Below are 16,809 nucleotides of genomic sequence, written 5' to 3' on the forward strand. Positions count from 1 at the left end.
CGTTCATTTGACGTGACTGCCCATTGGTTGAAATCCAGCAAGTTCCGGATGCGTTGAGGGGTTCAGCCTCAACGCGTCACCTCATTGGGCTACAGACGTCTCGATCATATCAAGCACCCGCCCACCAACAGGAAGTCGGTTTATTCATTTATTGCCCGCCTTAAATTATCCGTTCTTTGGAGAAAGACATTTTAAGTTCTGGTTTTTTTATAGGCTTTTTCAGTTTTAAAGCACAGGTTTAGAGCGCAATGTTGCAAAAAACGTGTCACTGTCATGTATTTCATAGTAAAAAAAACGTTATTGTAGAACCGTTTAGCTTGTCCTTTACCTCTTTCCGTAGCAGCCACCCAGTGACGAAACAGAGCATGCGTACTGCAATCCTTTCTTGTTTGACACGCGTGTAATATTCACACTTTGGGAAAGTCTGTGTTTAAGACAGAATTCCGGAAAATATAAAACATATTTTCCACCACTATGGGAGGACAGGCTAAGGGCAAAAAGAAAGGCAAGCCGAAGAGGAAAGACATCAACCCAAACCGTAATTGTGTTCAATGATTCAACATGTTGATAGCTATTTACAGTTGCCTAAACCTATCATACAGCAAATAGTCATGCTTTGCTTTACATTCCAACTCTTTACCAGACAAAATAAGCTAAAACTAACCCTGTCTCTCTATTTATTTTTTACCAGTGGATCCAAGATTTGTTGGAGTGTCACCTCAGGAAAGAATGAAACTAAGAGCACATGAAAAAGCCAAGAAGAAGTCAGCTGAGAAGTACTCTGTGCTGCAGCTTCTCGAAAAGGTGATATTGACAAGACATACACAACAAAGACTAACCAGAAATAGTGATGCCATTTGAAATGTATTTGACTAATGATTATCTTGTGCATGTTTTTGTTGTTATACCATGTGATTATCTGTTGTACAGACAGAGGAATGCATGGACAGTTTTGATTTTGAGATGGCTCGCCTTTTCTGTCAACGAGCCCTGGATGTGGAGTCCTCAAACCTACAAGCCTTGGACATGCAGGGACACATCTGCTCTGAACTAGGAGACACAGAAAAAGCTAAGGAAATATCCTTTATGCAGGTTTATTCTTTTTTTGAATGTGCAGTTGTTTAATTTAAAGGTCCCCTATTATACTCTTTTTCATCAATATATTATAGTTCTCTCAGTTATAAGCAAAACATGTCTCTGAAGTGTTTGGCTCGAAATACCAAAACAATTATGCATTGTAGCATCCCATAATCCCCTCTGTTTCAGCCCTGTATCAAAAGTGCTGATTCTCTGTCTGTTACTTTAGTTTAGATGAAGATAAGGAGCCCCTCCCCACGCCCCTCTGAGAGATATTTGGTTAAAAAGAACACAATGGTGCTCTAGGAGGAGATTCAGTGTTACCTTGGTTGGTTATTGGCTAATGGTTACACAAGCCAAAAAAAATCGTTATGACATCATAAAGTGGCCAAAATCTGATCAGCTAATTTTCAGACAGGTTTTTATATAAATGGATTAGGACAAAAAGTGAGCGAAACTTTCAGAATCTCTTAACGCAGAGGGGACACATATTTATGTATGAAATACATGAAAAAGTGGATTTTGCATAATAGGTGACCTTTAAACCCTGTTAAATGTTCATTCTGTTTGAGTGAGCCTCCTTGACCAAATATCTCTAAGCTTTTTTGCGTGCAGTGGAGCTGAGCCCAGATGTAGGCCACAGTAAGTACATGTATCTAGGACAAATCAACACCGGCCAGGAGTCTGTAGACTTCTACACTAAAGGAATACAAGTGTTGCTGTCTGCATTGGAAAAACAAGCCCAGACCACAGTGAGTAAAGCGCTATACTTACTTCCATTCCCTCAATGGTTATATATACATACTCTTCATGAGCTAAGCAGAAATGCCATTACACCCAAGGCTTAATGCTAGTGTAATGGTATTCATTTTCACAAGAGGGTGCTGTTGAACAATATATGAATAATTATCAATAGTATCTTGATCATTTTACTTATTAATACTTTTTTATTTTAAAGCACTGTCATGCTCATCGTATACAGCAATTGTAATTGATAACACCTTCAAATTTGCTCAAACAACACAAAATACTAAACAAATGCAAAAAGATCAAAAAGTTACCACCAGCTTTTCCTTTTCCTCCCTCTCAATGTGTTCTGTTTAAGTGTTTTCCACACAACAACCTTACTCCAAATATAAAAGGAATGGGTTCCAGGTTTTTTCTTTAAATTCTTCAAGCTTGTCCCTGATGACACATCTGGTTCTCTCTGAAGTATCTGTTAATGAGCTCAGCCGTTGTTAGAGTGACATTGTTTCTGTATTTTCCAGTGAGTGTAAGTGTTTTTGCTTTAAGTATGGCATATTCCAGTTGTTGCTGGGAAGTGTGGAGCTTACTTAAAGTAGTTCAGAGAGTTAGGCTATCAAAATAGGAATTATTGAAGTTGTGAGTACTTCCAAAAATAGACCAAATATTGGATTTCAGTCCTGCTATGCAGGGACATAAGTCATATGCATGATTCTAGGAGTCTGCTTCCGAGGACTTTCTCACATAATTTGATTTTGGCTAAGAAAGGATAACAAGGAAAGGCACACATTTTTTGTATAATTTAGATCTTCAAAGGTATTTTTTTTATAGCTGATATTTTGAATTGTATAAAAAGAAAAGCAATGCTGCTGCTGTCACTTATAACATAAACAATGGCTCCATTAGATTTAAGTGTCCCATTAAGAAGTTAGGGTCCTGGTCATTGACACTACCAGTGTAGCTAAATGGAATTCACCCACCATTAATGTCATTATTTACAACTGCTCTTTTTCTTCTCTAATATGTTGAAATATTACCTGTATGACTTAGATAGAGTTTATCTGGGAGAGAAGGGAAGTTGTGCAGTTTTTTTGGATAACTTAATTGTTAATAATATTACAAATGTGCATGCCATGTTCACTATTTTTGTTTTTTTATAAGTAAAGAATCTTTAAAGTGGACCTATCATGCTATATTTGAATAATATATTGTAGGAACATACCTATATAAAACATGTCTGTGAAGTTTTTTTTTCAAAATACCAAACAGATCATGCATTTTAGCCATGCCTCATTTCGCTCTATTTGCTGTATTCCAGCCCTGTTTTTGCAAGGGCTGATTCTGTGGCAAATGAGCTGCAGCTGACCAGGCACGAGCGTCATGTTACCATGCTGTTACCATGCTGTTACCATGCTGTTACCATGCTGTTACCATGCTGTTACCATGCTGTTACCATGCCACGGCAACCTCTCATTCCCCTGATAGGTGGAGAGTTGCCCATATAGGCGGAGCTCCTTGTTTCTGACGTCAGAGATATTTTAGTGGGAATGCTGTTAACAGCATTCCAACTAACTGTTATTCTACGGACGAAAAGTTTATTATTATTATTCCGCCGGTATTTTGGTCCTCTTCTTCTCCCGCATTGAACATCGCAGAAACTCCGTTCAAACATCAAAACGTTCAGCTCGGTCGGGAATCGATGGCTATTACTTTTCTCATTCATAACTTTCATAATTCCAGAGATACATCCCATAATGCATCACATTTTTAACATTGAAGTCAATGGAGGAAATCTTCAGACTTCAACAAATCTTCACGCAAATTCAACTGCTAACTGTTCATTCATACTTTCACTCAGAAACCTCATTCCAACTTTAAAATATTACACATCTTTCTGACATTATTTGTGTAAAACAACTTTTAAATCTGATTCTTACTTTTAGAGATATTAAACATTGTTCAGACCTTGTTTTAGAGGTTTTCTTCAGATTTTAACATTAACTAGAGTGCGTGATGTCACAGCTAGAGGGGAGGAAATCTTGAAATTTGCCTTCATATATTTTTTTAAAACTGCCATAATTCCCAAACCCTACATTCCTGGGACATAATTTATCATGAAAAACGTAGGAAAACATCTCGTAGCTTGAAAAATGACAAATAATTAAGCAAAATAATTCAACAAAATGCCTCTTGAGGGCATGAAGTGACAAAAGCTTTCAAAATTCCTCCATTGAAGCCCATTGTAATTTCAGGCAGATATTTCCTCACGGTAGCAGCCGCACACCTTTAGTTAAACTGACAAAAAGGCCACATTATTAACCCGAAACTACACAAAAATTACACTTCAGATACTCAACTTCCTTGACAAGCTTCACGTTTTGAAATTTCACAGATATCTGTTACGGTTCTTCCACAAAACGTTCACATGTAAGAGGTTTATCTCTCACTCAGAACAATGGAAACCTGTGATCTCTACAGAGCTCGTTAGCTCAAGTATAAACAACCTGTGTAATGGAACACGATGATGTCATCACTCCAACTGACATGCAGCAGACTTCAACAGTCCAGCCATGAAGACATCTTCGGGACAGTTTTGAGATTTCTTCAAATGACGTTGCCATGGCAACACAATACTCCAAACAGCCCAGAACTTCACAGGTTTGATAACGATGCAGCCATCAATGCATCTAAGCGTAGTATGGGGTGTCATCAAATGCCGTTGCCATGGAGACAGACCACTCGCCATGAAACACGATGAGGCTGTAAGTCCAATCTATACGGTCCAATCGTCCCCCAATCTTCACTTGTATATCACCGGTCCATGCCTCAAGAGTTCTACGCCAAATCTGAGATCTCACCATATGCTGTTTCCATGGAAACGCATCCCTCGCCATAAAACATGATGTCACTATAACTCCTATGAAAATGTTCAAAAAGTGCTCAAACTTCACATGTATGCTAACAGTCCAGCCTTGAAGACATCTACGGGACAGTTTTGAGATTTCTTCCGTTGCCGTTACCATGGCAACAAAATGCTCGCCTTGAAACACGGTTTTCTCATAACTTCAGTGAAAATACTCCAAACAGCCCAAAACTTCCCAGGTCTGGTAACGATGCAGCCATCAACGCATCTAAGCGTATTATGGGGTGTCATCAAATGCCGTTGCCATGGCGACAAACCACTCGCCATGAAACAGGATGTCGCTGTAAGTCCAACGGACACGGTCCAATTGTCCCCCAATCTTCACTTGTATATCACCGGTCCATGCCTCAAGAGCTCTACGCCAAATCTGAGATCTCACCATATGCTGTTTCCATGGAAACATATCCCTCGCCATAAAACATGATGTCGCTATAACTCCTATGAACATTTTCAAAAAGTGCTCAAGTGTGCTCACAGTCCAGCCTTGAAGACATCTACGGGACAGTTTTGAGATTTCTTCAATTGCCGTTACCATGGCAACAAAATGCACGCCTGGAAACACGGTTTTCTCATAACTTCAGTGAAAATACTCCAAACAGCCCAAGACTTCACAGGTTTGGTAACGATGCAGCCATCAACGCATCTAAGCATATTATGGGGTGTCATCAAATGCCGTTGCCATGGCGACAGATCATTCGCCATCAACTTAGTTCAGAAGTTTCCGGTTCAAATATTCTGCTGCTTTTCCAAGCCTTTTTACTTTATTTTCTTCTCATCACGTATTCAAGCCCCCAGTGTTCATGTATCATTTCAATCTAAATTCTTTACTTTCTTCTTACACATTTCATTTCAATCTAAATTATTCACTTTCTTCTTACACATTTCATTTTAATCTAAATGATTCACTTTCTTCTTACACATTACATTTCAGCATAGCAGTTTAGCGTCAGCTTTTCAGCATAAAGCATTCCCACTAGCAATTTATTCAGGAATTGCATTCTCTAGTTCAAATCTGTATCAGTCTGTATCAGATCCGTTGCAGCCCCGTTTTTAGAGATTTGGGTATGGAGGAAAAGAGAGAGGGTTGTGTTTTCTGACACTTGGTGAGTTCCCTGACACATCGGGGACACATATTCATGTATAAAAGACGTACAAAAGTGCATTTTGCATGATAGGTCCCCTTTAAGTCATCTGCTCTCTGTTCCTCCAGCAGGCTGAGGCTGCAGCTGCTGCCCCAGCAGATGAAGACGCTGAGCTCCCCACAGCGAAGGATGTTTGTGTAGCCTACTGCTCAGTGGCAGAGGTTTATCTCACCGACCTCTGGTAGATCACACAAAGTTAAACTCTTGACTTGTATAATCCCATTTCCTGTTACTGCCTCGGTAATGAATTGATATTTGGGTTTTTTTTTTTGGTGTGTGAATGTAGTATGGAAGAGGGGGCTGGAGACAAATGCAAAGAACTCATTGAGAGAGCATTACAGTATCACCATGACAACCCTGAGGCTCTACAGCTCATGGCAAGTTACCTGTTCAGTACAGAGAGAAACCAGGTCAGTGTACACACACACACACACACACACACACACACACACACACACACACACACACACACACACACACACACACACGATGAGTTATCGCCACAGACATTACAGCAAGAATCTGCTGAGTTAATTATTCTGAACAAATTGAATTGTATGCCATTAATCAGCAGATGGACACTTTCGTTAACACACACACACACACACACAGATAGGTCAGCCGATAGGAATGTTAATTACTGGGCAGATCATTGAGGTCATAGAGTCATCTGATAAATGAGAGAGATGGAAGAGCAGCCTGCTGGACTCATTTAGAAAATATTCTACAAGAACTTCACAGCATGAAGTATCTGATAATGACTTTGGAACAATTTGTTAATTATATTTTATGTATTTTTGATTTACTAACTGTTAATAAAGGCAGACAACATTCAATCCAAACATTTCTCTAACACACTTTTGTAGAGCATGCTTAAGAATGCTTCCCATTTTGTATTTGAAAGTGGACTTTGCAAAATTTGACTTATTCAACTCACTAATGTGTCTTTGAGTTCAATAACACATCATTTTCAACAATTTCCAGTTCTCCTAAGCTGACATTTTGTTTTACTGTAAGGACAGGATTTCATATTTAAAATATCATAAACCTTTCCCTATGTTACCTGGAAACCAGTTAATACAGGAAGTAAGAACATAGTGAACATTATTCACAGTGTCTTTAGATCATCCTGGCTGACCTTTGCATAGGAAATAGAAAGGTGCTTTTTTTTTATTGGCAGGTGTAGCTATCTAAAAAGCGGCGCAAATGACCGCAAATAGTACTTCATGCTCTTACATCACCAAACTGAGGGAAAACAAGAGATCTGTGGAATGAAGTGGATCTGTAATACTAGCTGTAAACTGTAGGGGTCAGGCTCGCTCCATTCACACTACAGCATCCCACAACCGGCAACTATTTTTGAATACTCAGGTGATACTTTTGAAAATAAAATAGTCTTTATATATCAAATGGCCATTGACATATATGGAGCTTTCATGATCCAGCATGTACTGGATGATGCAAACTAAAAATCTTTCCTTTTAAGCTAATTTGGTTGTCCTCATCTGTGAGTGTATACATATGATATATTTTGGGGTTTAGTTGCACAGTCATACATATACACATGCATTTACACCTATATGCCTTATACTGTTTTCAGGAAGGCAAAGAGTACCTGTTGAAAAGTGTTGGATTGTGGCTGCCTGCACAGGAACAGAATGCAGCTTCTTCCAGCACAGATGAAGACATGCAGGTGAGTTGGAGCTTTGCTTCATATTTTTCTGACAGCAACCATAAGATCCCAGTTTATTTATAAAGGGGGATTGTCACAGTGTGCTTTGCAGTGAGCACAAACATAAGGACAGAAGTAGAGATAAAAAGCAAGAGATAATGAAACAAGGGATAATACAAATAAAAAGATGGAACAAATACTTCACAAACCTGTGTGCTTTTCTGTTTGTCTATGTGCCTGTATTACGTTCCCTTCTGAACTAGGGGAATCAAAGGGAAGCAACACAACCAGATTGGTATTGGTAATTATCATAAGGGGTTTATTTTAGACAGCAATGTAAACAAAAGGCAGGCAGGCAGCCTGAAACAAACAAAGGAAGGACTCTAACACAGGAGTCTAGTTATATGTGGGGAAAATAAATACTAGTACACTAACTAAAGAACGAAACAAAACCTCACTTCAAGAGTGGTACAACTAACAAAGGGAGTCTACACAAAACACAGCTAAACTAAAGGCAACAGTCACAAATCCTAACTATACTCTAAACACTAACTAACCTACTCTACACTCTACTAACACACAATATCACACGGAGATAGACACACAAGATTAACCACAGAATGAAGAGCAAAATGCGAGAGGCGTCTGTTCACTCAACAGAGCCTCCAGAGTGGTAGTTGTTCCCGGGCTTTATAATCATCTGCAGCAGGTGTGCGCCGGCAGTGTGCGCCGGCAGTGTGCGCCGGCGCTGCGCTGCGACTGGAAGACGTTGGGTCCGGCGTGCTCCAATCACGATCTTCAGAGGCAGACCAGAGGATGGGCAGCCAATGACGTCAGGGCTACTGCGCAGCTTATTTAAATATTACACACACAGCTGAAAATACTCACAGGCAGATTAATGAGCAGACAGTAACAGCAACCGTAACACCCCCCCCTTAAGACACAAACCCACAGCTTTGTGAACCAAGCACACTAACAAATCTACCTAATAACACACACTAACATCACTAAACCAACCTGATATCACACCCGAACATCGCATACTAACCTGGACAATACATCAGCCAACGCGTTCTCTGAGCTCTGTTTAAGACGGATGTCTTGTTTTGTAGTCCCGCACGATCAGAGCCCAGCGCATGAGACACTGATCATGCTTGTGTACGCTAAGACAGGCTACGTAGGGATCATAACAGAGGAACACGACTATGATTGGCCACAGGCTGAGTCCTACCCAGATCTCAACGTGCTGTAGAATTAGCACCAAAACTAAGATGAATATCCGATAAATCAGCAGACACTCTCGGGTTACTGAGAGAGTCGGAAAGTCGAAAGGCTTGTCTGCCAACCTGCCAACCTTGTCTGGGAGCACCGGCACAATCGTAGGATCAGGCAAGAAAGCATCTGAGTCATCCCTGAGTGCAGGGGTCACCTTACTACCCGCAATGTCATTTCCCATTAAAAACACTATCCCTTTTAACTGTAACGCTGGACACACAGCGACTGGGTAGAAACCGGTTACTAGGTCTTACTGTACATGTACCTTGTGTATGGACCGTGGGATATAACCCATCTCAATGCCGCATAATGTGGAACCATAACCACAGGCTGACTGTTCAGAAAATGGCAGTGTGGAGGCAACAATCACAGACTGTGCGCCTCCGGTGTCTCGTAATATGCACACAGGTCTCTGATCGGCACACTCCCCAGTTAAGGATATTAACCTCTCGAACACAAAAGGCTTAAAACAGGGATCTATCTCACCATCGTCACGGTCAGTTGCAGGGATAAGGGATGACTCTGCTTTAATCAGACCGATACTTTTTGGAGGGGACATGTTTTGTGGCTGCTCTTTATGCTTCAGAACTGCACAGTTGGCGATGACATGTCCAGGTTGGTGACAATAATAGCACTCTCTCTCCTCTGTAGTTACGTCATGCACATTCAACGGCCCAGTAACTGGGGCGTCGGACACACTACGGGACCTCTCAGTATAAACAGGAGAAAACACAGATTTATGCGTAAGCACATATTCATCAGCTAACACACCGGCAGCAGAGAGAGAGAGTTTACCTTCTGTTCATTCAAGTATACCACAATACGATCAGGCAAACATCTCTTGAACTCCTCCAACATGATCAGTTCCCTCAGAGCAGCATAATCCACCGCTTTACATGAAGCAACCCACTTAGTGAACATCACTCCCTTCTCCCTGGCGAACTCGACATGTGTTTGATTAGAACCCTTTCTGTGATTCCTAAATTTCTGCCGATAAGCTTCGGGAACTAGCTCGTACACCCTAAGTATGGCACGCTTTGCCAGGTCGTAACTTAGACTATCCTCTAGCGAAAGAGCATCAACCGCCTCCTGAGCTCTCCCGTGAAGTTTACACTGCACTAACAGAGCCCAGGCTTCAGCCGGCCACTGTAGTGCCGCTGCAATGCGTTCAAACACACCAAAATATGCATCCACTTCAGTCTCACGGAAAACCGGCACTAATGCAATATGTTTCCCTACATTAAAGGCAGGTGGATGAGAAGGAATTGGAAAGCTTTCTCTAGGATTGCCAACAACACCGGATGCGCGCAGTTCGGAGTCTAGCTCCATCTGCCGTATCCGGATCCAGACTTCCTTATCTGCCTCGATTTTCCTTATCTCTAACTGAAACTGCCTGTCTTGCTCCCTGTCTTTAGCTTCCAACTGAAGTTGCCTGTCTTTAGCTTCCAACTGTAGTCGGGCGAGACGGACTTTGAGTTTATTCCCTTCTCACCATCTCATCCACTACCAATGCCTTCAACTCTTTTTTTAATATTTGCCGACTCACCACAAGACTGAAGTGCCGCGCTATCTCCATCAAATCGTCCTTTTTACACCGATCCAGCTCCTCATAGGACGGCCAGACCAAGAACGATTCTAAAGTGATGGATGCCATTCTCGGGTGTACCGCCCACACGTTTTTACAAAATGTATAGCTATAAGAAAACCACCTATAACCCCAGGAATTAATTTAAATATCCCGGACGAGAGCCCCCACGTGTTACGTTCCCTATTGGGCTAGGGGAACCAAAGGGAAGCGACACGACCAGAGTGGAATTGGTAACAATTATAAGTGGTCACCGTTTCAGACGTTGTGAGGGCGGGACAGCCAATTGTATCAGGACTACCTCGCAGCTTATTTAAATATTACACACACAGCTAAAACACTCACAGGCAGATTAATGAGCAGACAGAAACAGCAACCGTAACAGCCTGTGTAAACACAGAGCAGATATTAAAGCACAAGGCGCAACCAGGAAAGTGTATAAAGGATAAGTAAGTAAATTACTACAGGGAATTTGGCAATAAGAAATAAATGGCTCTAATGTCAACGCAGGGTAGGTTCTCAACTACACCAAATAAATGGCACTTGCGTTTACATTCAAATATTGAGAAACGGTGGTATAAATAAGACGGAAGGGGGTGTTGATATGAAAGAAATCCCAGTGGCACAACTGCTGTGACTCTTATCTTCAGGAGCAGGTTGATCTGAACCCAGCCTGCCCACACTTTCGCTGTGATTAACAGCCACATAGCTACAGAATGTTTTGTACCTTGAAATTGGATCGTGGCATTATCAGACAAAGGAAGAACTATGTTTGTGTAAACACTGTAAAGATGACGGTGTTGTCTTTTTCCCCCCAGAATGAGATCCCTCCATACGAGTCACGTGTCACCACAGCCAAACTGCTCCTTGAATCTGAGGAATTTGAGGTAAAATGATGTGCTTTTTTTGGTCTTTGTATGTTTTCTGTTAATAGGGGTGCCTGGCATTTGTGTGTGTTTGTGTGTGCATGTGTGGATATGAATGTGCTTCTGGTGAAGGTGGAAAGGCCATGCTTGGTCTTTATCCCTTCCAGAGTTCAGTGTCAATAATTGAAGAGTGGTATTTACAGAGAGGGACAGAGGTAAGGGGCAGCACAGGAGGAAGGATGTGAAGAAAGGAAGAAAAAAAAGGAAGGATGCTGTAGTCTAATGAATTGCTGCCATATCTGTGATACGGCGCACTTCTAGATCACACGTCAATTTCCAGAATGAATGGCCTTGAATCAGTGGCTCCATGCCTTCAGTTCGGGGCTAAACCCCTTACAGTCATTAAGGCTTCAAGTCATTTTCTGTGATTACTGTGACTGCGACACCAGCGGTGGTTCAGCTATTTTCTGTTGTGATCCAGTGATTAATTTGTAGTCACTCTTGTTGAGTGGTTTATGGTTATTACAGACAGGAAATGAGAACTGTGTCCATTTTTCCCATCTATCCTAAACGGCTCAGCTGCAGTGTGTGTGTGTGTGTGTACACACATGGGGGAGATGGTCTGTCATGTGCATCAGTAAAATGCAACGTCTCGGTCCACAGTTTCTGACATGTCATTTGTCTTCATACTCCTTTTGGTGTCATCAAGACCGAAACGCAAACAGCACATATTAGGTGTGTGCTTTATTTTGCTGTATGCATGCACACACAGGCATACACACATCCATGGGCAAGGTTGGACATATTTGCTTTTGGCTATCAGCCATGTGAAAGGTCTGATGGAAATTGAGCTTAAGGATAGGAGTGAAGTAGAAGCAAGTTATTTTCTTTCTGTCTCTCCCAGACTGGGACTTCGCAGAATGAACATACCCTCTTCTCTTTCCTTCCTCTCCTGCACTGTCATATACACACACCCTCACTCATTTTTGTGCTATTTATCTCTCCCTATGGACTATAGCTATTCACAACTAAACTCTGTATAAAGTTGTGTGCTTCCTCTGCCACCTTTTTAGCAGGGTGCCAGAGTGCTTCCATTTGCCTGTATTTTTTCAGTTTGTTCTTTCAAACTCAGCCAAGCTTTGAAATTGTGTTTAATGTATAAGCCAAAGAAACATACCGGTACGAGGCATATTTGAGTTTCCTGTTCCTGCCTAGAGAATGTGGTTATTTGTGCTAAATAACAGTTAATTTTAGAATAGCAAAAGTGGTAGGACTACTTTGTTCTTTGCCAAAAAGCATTTGTCTTTCTCTGTTGGAGATTAAGCTCTTTGTATGATGACTGCAGTTTGGGCTTGTACATTCAGTCCAATTATGTAGTTTGATCAAATGAGTCATTTCGCAAAAATAATAGTTATTGCATTTGCCAAAATATCTGGCTGTTATCATATTATCTCCATAGTTATTCTGGAAAAATAACTGTATAGCATGATGGAAACGATATATCACAAAATAGATAGTTGTGCGTCTTCTCCAAAGAAATCCCTAAAATACTTATTTTATATAGAAGTGCAGGACGAGCAGCATCGTATTTGCTTTTTTTAAATCTCTTAATCCTATAAATAATTTTTCAAGCAAGAACACCAACAATTTTCCCAAGAGACAATTTGCAGTTTTTTCTTTGCTTTTTGTCATTGTGAGTAATAAGTGTTTGGGTTTTATACGGTTTTGGACCATTGGTTGATCTAAACAATCAGCTTAAACAAGTTTTCAGCAATTAATTTAATCCGAACTTCAAAGACTATCCATAAAATCATGTTTAAAAAAAAAGAAGTGGTTTATCAATCTTTTTTTATGAAACGTACATGTTGCCTGCTTTTTTAGCAAAAGTGCTTTGTGGCAACTATGCGGGCTTCAGAGTCTGCAGTCTTCTCAAGTCACTGTCAAACACACAGACATATACCACACACCCCACCATCATCATCATCATCATCACCCCTCACCACTAAGAATTCACATGCCACATAGCAGACAGACAGACGGCCTCCTCTGGCAGCCATTGACGTGTCTGTTCAGAGTAGTCACACGCAGATGATGGTTAGTCACTCTTCTGGTCGTTGTCACTCTTGTTTGCTTTCATGTATTCCCTTGAATATTTCTATTCTTCAATTTAGTTCACGATGGAGCTTGTACTTTCCAATGTTGCTTGAAATAACTGTTAGCTTTGACATCCCAATGATTTATTTACTTAAGTTTAGATGTCCCTGTGTGTGCATGTGTGTCTGTCTGTGAGTGTGTGTGTTTGCATTTTTGTATGGGTTTCTGTGTGTTGGAGATACGGTTTGCCCTCGCTTGTAAAGTGATTTGTCTTTCTCCTGTCACTGCTGTGCGCTCTGGTAAAATCATTCTGTTAAACACAATTGCCTGGAGATCTCACACACACACACACACACACACACACACACACACACACACACACACACACACACACACACACACACACACACACACACACACACACACACACACACACACACACAACAAATTGCCATTATCAATGAGTGGCTTCCAGGATTGTTGCTTTTTTAAATCTGTAAGAGGTCTTTAAATAAAGAGGGCAGCATGTATGTATAGTCTTTACAATGTGTGTTTGTCTTTACAGTGCACTGTTGTTGTTCATGGACCAGTCTTGCATTGTTTATTAAGATCCTTTTTGTGCCCTTCCTTCTAATTTTCACACTTTTTCCCTCGTAGTCCCCCTCTCTTCCCCTTATCTCCTCGCGAATATTAATCTTGTTGTTGTTTAGAGCGTGAAGAGGTTTAAGAATCTCTGAATCTTTAATCACTAGCCCCCGGGTTGACCAGTGTAGTTAGGAAGCAGTACAGTTGGAGATGATATATTGGTTATCATTGCTCCCAGATATCTCTTCTTCTATTTTTGTTGCTCCAAAATGGCCTGTCTTATCAGTTGTTTAAAACCCATACAGACCTTTATTCTTATCTGTTATATCTAGTGCCCAGCACAAATGACTGTTTGTGTGTTTGTGTGTGTGTTAGGTTGTGTGTGATACAGTGAAAGTCAAGTAGATAATTCTGACGCTGGACATGAATCTATTCATCATCAACTGGGATTAGGTGTTTTTGTTTGTGTATTTTTAATCAGTCATTAATTAATTTAATACAATGGGTTTTCAGAAGATAATTGGTCCAGCAATCAATCAACTGACTCCCTGACATGCACATTTGCACACTCTTAATGAGATAATCTCAATTAACCTGGCACTCCCTGGCAACTGACCTCTTTATCGCCACCGGAAGCAAACCGGCTTAATGAAAAGACGAGAGAACTCCAAAGAACGTGAGGGAAAAGAAAATGAGGAAGCTCTCCAGCTAATAAGTCTGCCTTAACAAGAAACAAGTGCTGCTTGTTGTGTTCACTGCTGTGTGTAGCTTTGTTGTAGTGTGTGACTATGCAGCAGTGTGTCAGTGCGTGCACAGATACGTGCATGTCTTTTATTCTTGCCCTTCACCATGGGTGATTGGCTAACAGTCGCCTCCAACCTGAAGTTGACAAAAATCAATACATCATCACCTCGGGCCTCACAAACACACAAAAACACACACACCAACCACAACCACAGCATCCACAAGGAGAGAGGCAGAGCAAAACAAACACACAGCCTCAAGTCCAGGTCTGCTTTCTGTAATATAAACTTCCCACAGAAACCGACCCAGACAGTGACGCTCGATGGCAAAGGTCACCTCAAATTAAACTCATTTTAGACCTCAAGGAGAGGGATGGAAGATAAGAGGGGTCAGGCTGGTATTTAAGTTTATTATGCATCGTTTAGAGTTATATGGGTTTTAAGAATAGATGATATGTTAATGAATGTAAATAGATTAAAAGGGCTATCGAACAGAGCAGCCAAAGTGACTATTGACTGTACGATAAGCACTGGTGATGAGTGTGTCTATCGACAGCCATGTCTGTTGTCTTGTTTGGTATCGAAGTGCTGTGTATGGGACACTGACCTCATAGACACTTATCAAATCCTTTGATCCCTCTTGATTGATCGCACTTTCTGGGAGATGCACACACTTTGTGCAATAACGACATGTTTGTCTGTACGTTCATGTCAAGGCTATATTTATGAATATGTACTGATGAATGTGTTAAACCTTTAATGTTATTATTTGTATGATGATATTGTCTGATGAGTGTTACATGTTATTGACTCTCTCTCTTTGTTTCTCTGTCTTTCTCTGCTTCAGGTGGCAGTAGATGTGTTGGAGGGTCTCCTGGAAGAGGACGATGAAGTCGTCCAGGTAAGCAATGAAATAATTATGGCCCAGCTGTTTTGCCTAAAGAAATGTGGTGATAAGCTTTTATTCATATTTCTTATTTTGTTTGAAAAGGCAGAGTTTACTGCCCCTGAAAGTCAACTCAGAAATCAGAACTGAAGCAGTTTATCAATCCGTTATCTTTATCAAATGTTTTGATTAATTGGTGTGGTATTTCCGGCCTGTCTATCTCTAGCCTGAATGGTGGCTGACAAGGCCAAACAAGCGCAGCATTTTATATCAGTTGGTCTGGTATTATGCTAACAAATAGCAAGTAAGCTACATCCATGAAGACATAGCAAAGAACCATTAGTGTAGGGATGAAAGAGTGGATGAGGTTGATGCAGCTGTGCGGTGACTATAGAAACAAGTCTCAAATCTGCATTTCAAATGAAACGTGAACAACTTCAAGCTCTTAGCAACTGCTTCTACAGCTTCATCAATTTGCCTTAGTGATTATCCAGAGTTAAAGGAAACAAAAGATCACACCTAGCAAGAAATGTGTTAATACGAACCCAGTGTCAGACCTACTTCAGTCCGACTATCAGGCTAATGTTTCCAGACCAATTGACGACTCTTGAGCAAACTGTGTTTTGGTGATATGTGTGTGACTTGCCCAGGCACAGGACTAACGGCCCGTCCACACAGTGGCGTGCGTTGTCGCTTGCCGGCGGGCATGTCTGAAGCTAGACCAACAACCAATCACCTGAATCTCCCGCCCCGGACACACAAGCAGCGGTTTGATTGGCTAGAGCTTGTACTGGCATATGATTCGATTGGCTGACGCTTCCGTCGAAGCTTCAAAAGTTGAACATTGCTCAACTTTTGCAGCGAGCAAAGCTACGCTTCGCTCCCACAATGCAGTTCGGCGAAGCGTGACGTCACCCCATTCAAAGTGAATGGGCTGAAGTGTTGAAGCTTCAACGCACGCCGCTGTGTGGACGGGCCGTAAGTGACGCCTTTGTTATCCCCTTGCAGGCATTCTCATTCTTATAAGACAGTATGGATACTTGTGGGAAGGAGCAAACTTCAACCTGTTCACTAAGTTGCTTCTGCTAAGCCACTGTTTATGTGTGTGCGCACAAAGAAATGTGCACACACCCTTGCATTACTGCTTATTAAAGAGTGATGTAAATGGCAGTACTTTCTGCGCTTTAGTAGGAAGTTTGTGCCGTCACTGTCAGTGT

General features: G+C 41.2%; 1 protein-coding gene across 2 annotated transcripts in view; it reads left to right on the plus strand.

Annotated features, from left to right (window-relative positions):
- The first annotated feature begins 206 nt into the window (after positions 1 to 206).
- si:dkey-12j5.1 (probable assembly chaperone of rpl4) overlaps positions 207 to 16,809 on the plus strand; it is a 28,633-nt gene continuing 12,030 nt past the window's right edge. The window contains exons 1-9 of one of the 2 annotated variants that reach the window (XM_034228220.1): positions 207 to 538; positions 692 to 804; positions 931 to 1,077; positions 1,677 to 1,829; positions 5,958 to 6,067; positions 6,173 to 6,296; positions 7,487 to 7,579; positions 11,237 to 11,305; positions 15,554 to 15,607. In XM_034228220.1, coding sequence (XP_034084111.1) covers positions 475 to 538; positions 692 to 804; positions 931 to 1,077; positions 1,677 to 1,829; positions 5,958 to 6,067; positions 6,173 to 6,296; positions 7,487 to 7,579; positions 11,237 to 11,305; positions 15,554 to 15,607 — 927 coding nt within the window. In that variant the 5' untranslated portion in view covers positions 207 to 474. Of the gene's footprint in view, positions 539 to 691; positions 805 to 930; positions 1,078 to 1,676; positions 1,830 to 5,954; positions 6,068 to 6,172; positions 6,297 to 7,486; positions 7,580 to 11,236; positions 11,306 to 15,553; positions 15,608 to 16,809 lie in introns of both variants that reach the window. The other variant, XM_034228219.1, reaches the window with a different exon arrangement.

The sequence above is a fragment of the Gymnodraco acuticeps genome, unplaced genomic scaffold, assembly GCF_902827175.1.
Source record: "Gymnodraco acuticeps unplaced genomic scaffold, fGymAcu1.1, whole genome shotgun sequence".
In the NCBI taxonomy this organism is placed as follows: domain Eukaryota; kingdom Metazoa; phylum Chordata; class Actinopteri; order Perciformes; family Bathydraconidae; genus Gymnodraco; species Gymnodraco acuticeps.